This window comes from Formica exsecta, unplaced genomic scaffold (assembly GCF_003651465.1).
Source record: "Formica exsecta isolate Colony F162 unplaced genomic scaffold, ASM365146v1 scaffold2, whole genome shotgun sequence".
In the NCBI taxonomy this organism is placed as follows: Eukaryota; Metazoa; Arthropoda; class Insecta; order Hymenoptera; family Formicidae; genus Formica; species Formica exsecta.
In genome coordinates, this window is record NW_021849297.1 from 2,995,100 (window position 1) to 3,001,413 (window position 6,314).

A 6,314-nucleotide genomic window follows, 5' to 3' on the forward strand; every position below is an offset into this window, starting at 1 on the left:
TCTGTCGTCGCCTTTCCTCTTCCAAGGACATGATTATCCTCGCACTGATTTCAGACAGAGTAACAGTCAGACGACAAAACGGAATCGCGATTTCAAGACGATGCGACGGATACGATCACGCGAAAGAAAATGGACTGGTTAATTTCATCGGAAAGACGAAACGCGCCGGCGAGGAAAGTCGCGATGATTACCCAGACAGGGACTTTAGAGACGAAGAAGCGTCGACTCGCTGACAAGACTAGACATAGGCATAGAAGCACAGTCTTACAGGATTCGAGTTAGGATCACGAATTGAACAGTTGTAGATTCTATATTTTCTTGTCTCGCGTTCAAAAGTCGTGTTCTATCTCATGCTATTCCGCTTCTGTCTTCTATCGCGTCATTCTCGTGTTATTCACACGATTTTTCTAATGAATCTAATGTGCGCGTCTATTCTTATACGCGCGCCTGTCTCCCCGTTGTTTTTTCACCCTCTTTCATTCCGACGCGAAAGCTAATCGTCAGGAGACGCGCGTCTCGTGGCATTCGAACGATGCGGTGTGACGATGCGTCACCGGCCGTTTCTCTTGCCCGTATCTTTCCCCCCTCAACACAACTCTCGTGTAATAAAATATAGCTTATGCGAGATAGCCGAGTACAGTACGATTGTGCGCAACGAGATTCACGCCCGTCCCGGAACACGTTACACACGTGCTGGTTACGCGCATCTAAATATGAGGTCCCATGTGCATGCTCTCGTACACTTCCCCCCGTCCTCTCATCCACCTACACCCTCATTCTCTCCCTCCCCCCATATATTGAACTTAATCAGCGGTATTGTCGATACACCCCATAGAAAAAACGAAAAGGAAGAAAAAGAAGCACTTAGAAAAATACACTCTTAGGATTCCCGCTATAGCATTTGTTTCGCATGTTGCGCAGGATGTCCCAAAAATTGTACACGCTCATGCATACATGTGTCATTTCTGCTTGAACGTATGGAGCGTAGAACGGTGAAATCTTGAATCACTATCAGTAATGTCGATAACAACGTCAAATGTCTCGTAAGAAGGCTTGCTATTCTGTAAAAGTTTCTTTGATATCTGCAATATATTCCATGCGCGCGCAAATAAGATTCAGCAAATAATTTTATAGAAATTTGACACAATTTTTCATTTCTTTCTAATATTTCTATCAGGATATATTTTGCAAAGCGAACGGATGATTCAACGTTGATTCAAGGATTTCTCAGATCGACATCTCGTATATATTCTGTATATTCGTGTACATGTGTGATGATAAAAGTATATTGTGACATTCACAGTGACGATCATTAATGAAGGAATAAATTTTTCCGCTGCGAAATAATTATGCGTGTATATGTGCGTATAGATCGATATCTGTGGCTATAATCAGTTCCTGTGCCTAGGAATATCCCGTGTGCGTGGTCATTACATTAACTGTACAGCAATTACGCGGTATGGAAATGACGTAAAGTAAAAAGAAAAGAAAGTATATCTAACGTTATATTAAGAGAAGTAATCAAACTTGATAGACTAGAAATCAAGCTTGAAAATTTCGCAATATCGATACATTACACTCTTGCGTTACAAAATGTGCCGCTTTTCAGTTGCCCTCTTTACTTATCAAAATGCAAATCTGGAAAAAGATTCTCGGGAAATCCGTCCAATCGCGAATGTGCGGATGTGCCGTTCAATGAAAAGAGACGTAAGAGAATATATAAACGAAATTTTGAGAGTGCGCTTAATAATCTGTGTGCGAAAGTTGTGGATAAAGGTTTCGACTTGTGTGCGTGGCGCGCACACATGACTCTGTCTTTCTCTTTTTCTCTTTGCGTCATGGAATGCTCGAGCGTTTCTCGCAAAACGAGAACGAAGCCGAAGATCGCGGTATAAAAATGCTCGAGCCTCGATAATCTCGATGTTCACGAGAGGACATGATGATGCTATTTCAATCGATTAATTCGTGACTATGGATCTCTATTTTCGTATAAGATCCTCGCGTTTTCATCGTCATTGGTGGTCAGACATGCGCGCAATTTGCGACACATTTCTCGCCATGGAGAGAAAACGGGTTGTGGAAACGCGAGCGCCTAATTAAAATTCCCTTAATTTTTTTTCTGCGTAGACTAAGATCGTAGACATTGCCAACAAATCCGTCCTCGATCGCTTCGGTCTCGTTTCCTGTAAAAACGACATCTAACCCGTCCGAGAATCGAAGCCAACGATGGTTCATTCTTAAAGCACGCGTTCCCTCCGTAATCGTTCTTCCCCGCTGCCGTGGAGCGTGCCATTTCTTCGACCGACATCACGAACGATTGAACGACGTCGGCTTCTCGGATTCGTTAGTATAAGATCAGACAAACTAAATGCGTTCCGCTACGGTCTGCTCAGCGTTGATAACGAAAGGGATCGTCTCTCTCTTTCTCTTTCTTCCTCGAGCCGGAATGGAATCGAAACAAGCTTCGAACCTGCTGAAGTATATCGTCCGGCCAGCCGTGTCGTGGTAACGTTTTCCTCCTCCGTTTGCGCTTAACGTAGAATACAGAATTAGCCTAATAGAGACCGCAACCGCGCAGATTATTAGCGATAATGACGTCTGTGACTGCGTCAAACACAAATTGAATGTTGTTCGTGTCGGTGGCACAGGTCATATGGCAGTAGATCTCCTTCGTGGTCGACTTGTTCTTCGCTTCAAACTGCGCCTGGATGTATGCAGCCGCTTCGCCGTACTCTTGCGCACCTGTACAGAAGCATTCGAAATATTCGTTAGTTATCTTAAAGCAAGATAAATGAAAATAATAGTGCACATAAAACGCGCTTACCAGCATATTCAGGAAAACAGATTGTAAGAGGAGACTTGCGGATTTTCTCTTCGAAAAGATCCTTCTTGTTCAAAAAGAGAATAATCGAGGTGTCGGTAAACCATTTGTTGTTACAGATCGAGTCGAACAACTTTAAGCTCTCTTGCATTCGGTTCTGTAAAATGTCAGAAGGATATCGTGTGATTTTGTTCGTTTACACATGAATAGATATTTATACGAGCCGATATTTCCATGTAAAATGGATAAACTTTTATAAAGCTCACCCCTCTTTTTTGCAAAGTACAATAATCGATTAAGCGCGAAAGAATTAATCACGATTCATTTACATAACTACATCATTATAAATAGTGTATGTATAATTCATGCCGACGAGAAATTTATAAGGTCCACTTTAAGTATAATATTGTATTTCATGCGATCCCCTTATGGCGAACGTGATTCACTCCGTATAACATGATCCATATACATAGATTCGTGATGGACCGGTGATACAGGTCACGACGAGAGACAGGCACCCTAGTGACAATCAACATTGGTGAGATGATAACGCGCGCGTGTCACTATGCACGCAAACGGAGAGTTCAATGGAATCTTCCCACGTGCAACGACCTCGGCAATTGATCCCTTGATTCTTCGGAGCTTCAGTTTACGCGTACTCTCCGTCACGTTCCTAATTTTGGGTTTGATATTCTTCTGACGAATCGTACATTCAACTCGGTATCAACCGTGCCTAAGATTATCCCGCTCAATATAATCGCATGAGTGCGCACATTTGCAATTGAGCGCAACGAGAAGAAAGAAATTAGTTGATTTCTATCGTTCCTCGTGGATCAAAAATGTAGTTTTTATTCAAGTATTTAAATAACTTGTATTTAAAAATGTGATATATATTGATTACAACACGAAAATCGCAATAATTTCTACGTATTTCGATATTACGAGCTTTTTATAAAAACAGATTTATTATATTTTTATTATTATATTTTAATACGGCGCGCGTAAGAAGTTTGAATAATGTATTAATAGAATATATATAAAACACTATTATTTTATGATAATATATTTATGATAACGTATACTTAATCGCTTTAAGATTATGAAAGCAAATCGTGATGTTCAGAGTTTTGAGATGAAAGGACCATTTAAGGGCATCTCGTACTTACCGTCGTTTCATCCTCGTGCAAAACCTGATCGTATTCGGACATTGCCACACAAAAAATAATAGCAGTCACATCCTCGAAGCAATGTATCCATTTCTTACGCTCGCTCCTCTGACCACCAACGTCAAATAATCTAACAGAAAAAAAAAACGAGCATGAAAATAATTACAATTTATCTCTCTTATCATTATTTTATTTTCTAAAAATCTATAATCTCGATAAACAAAACATCAATATTTATATCTAAAATCGTATCAAACTTTTATTACTGTTTCAAGTGCACAATGTCGCGTCTTTTAATTAGCTCTTAATTGACATTTAATTTCCTTGAGAGAGACTAGGCGGCTGATTTAATGGAGATGTAATGCTATCTCGACACGCGCGATTTTTAACAGCTAACGACGCTACTTTCGAGTTTCTCCGACAAATCGAAATAGAAATATAGTATAGAGTCAACGCTCCACAAGCGAACGCTCGAATTTTCACAGTAATGACTCATTCTACGCCGACCATTCATAACAAGATAGCCGCCTCGCGTCTCTGAAATGCCGCGCTCACCCACGAGATTACAGAAATGAGTCAACATAATGAAGCAAGAGCGATTGATATCTTTGGTTTATTGCGCCATCGGGCGCAAGACAATTTTACATGAAACCACCATGAATCTATATATCCAAATTTATTTCTGTTTTAATTTAATAATTTCTTCTTATTTAATTTTACGTAACTTAAATACAACTTACTTGAAATTGAGGTTTTTGAAGGAAAAGTGAACCTCCACGATCCCCGTCGTTTTCACTCGGGTCCTGAGAATATCTTGTTCCGTTGGTTGGTATTCCCTGGCTCCTAATCGATCCAAGTCATCCAGGAAGCTATGAGAAACGATCAATTCGTGAAAATGTGGCTATATCGTATTACAGGATGTAATTCTGTTATACATTAACGACACCATTAAATATTTTGATGTCCAAAGTATTTTGACAATTAATATTGATAAATTTATTTTGGGCATTTTGTTTTGAGTATCTCTAACATTAATTTCATAAAATGGCAACTAATTCCGATTTATTCATTTTCATAAGTACAATTCTTTCTATAAGCACATATGGAATTGTGATTTGCACATATTTCATATAAGCACATTCTTCTTATAAGCACATTTTTATCATTATCACAATAAATTCTCGACCGAATAAAATTAATTAATGGTAATAGATCTACTTGTATAATAAATCTAGATTCGATCCCGAATGGTGGGAGTGTTAGCTTGACATAGATGGGAGCTAGGGCGCGGTTTGCAACAAGTAGCGGGCAGATATAATAAATGGTGTTACTGTAATCGGGTCTTCGTAAACTACCGTGCGAACTGGCTGCTGCAAGGAAACGTTTCCACCAGTACAAACGCTTTAGAAGTTTCTCGCCAATTGTCCGCAAAATCGGCGCAATATTTGTAACTCAACGCTCGCCGAAAAAATTGGCGAAAGTCCGATTATTTTTTCTTAAACATATTATTTTAATACACAAATGATACAGATGTCACAGAGAAGGCAACTTATAAGTAAATAATAGAATCAAAGTTTATGAAATATTCGTGAAAATTATTTATTTTTATTTTAGCAAGTTATATTGTAAATAGAGTAGCGGCTTAAATATATTTCTCGATATTGAATGTGCAATGTTGGGGGTTTAAGTATCAAATATTGAATGCCTAGTGTCAAATGACGAATGCTCGATAATGAGAGCATTGAGTGCTAAGAATAATAACAATTATTTTTCAAAGCAAGAAATATCAGGTGACGATGATTCAATAATCACCGAATTTCCGTATAATTTCCAAGAAGTAGAAGAGGAAGTAAGGGGTTAAAAAACCATGAGGAAGAGCCACGCAAGCGCCATCTTTCTAGGCCACTGCTTACGGCGTTTAGAGGTTGCAAGGTGAGAAACGTCATTCCTTTTGGCCTACGTAATGAAAAAAAAAAAAAGAAAAAAAGAAATGAGATGAAAAGAGAAGCAGTCGGGAGCTGATGATAAAGAGGACAGATAAATTCGTTTCTGACAAGGAAAAAAGAAGCAGAAAAAAAGATGCAAAAAGTATAGCAAGAAAATATGAGAGAATAAGAAATGATTCGATAGAATGAAAGAGTGCAGAAACGAGAGAGAGAGAGAGAGAGAATGCGCAGGAAATAGAAAGATAGATTGAATTATAAAGAGAGAGAGAGAGAGAGAGAGAGAATATAGAGCCGCTATGAAGGATCTGTCTGGCAATTTAAGACATGCCAAACTCGAGGCGAACAAGAGAGTCCAGATAATATCTCCCTAGAGAGGGAAAG

At 39.1% G+C, this 6,314-nt stretch overlaps 1 protein-coding gene across 1 annotated transcript in view; it reads right to left on the reverse strand.

The window, feature by feature from the left end:
• Positions 1 to 318: 318 nt before the first annotated feature.
• The window catches only part of LOC115234505 (guanine nucleotide-binding protein G(o) subunit alpha), a 25,868-nt gene continuing 19,872 nt past the window's right edge, over positions 319 to 6,314 (reverse strand). Inside the window, exons 7-10 of the mRNA XM_029805639.1 lie at positions 4,728 to 4,856; positions 3,988 to 4,117; positions 2,825 to 2,978; positions 319 to 2,742 (exon numbers count right to left, since the gene is read on the reverse strand). Coding sequence (XP_029661499.1) covers positions 2,555 to 2,742; positions 2,825 to 2,978; positions 3,988 to 4,117; positions 4,728 to 4,856 — 601 coding nt within the window. The 3' untranslated portion in view covers positions 319 to 2,554. The remainder of the gene's footprint in view (positions 2,743 to 2,824; positions 2,979 to 3,987; positions 4,118 to 4,727; positions 4,857 to 6,314) is intronic.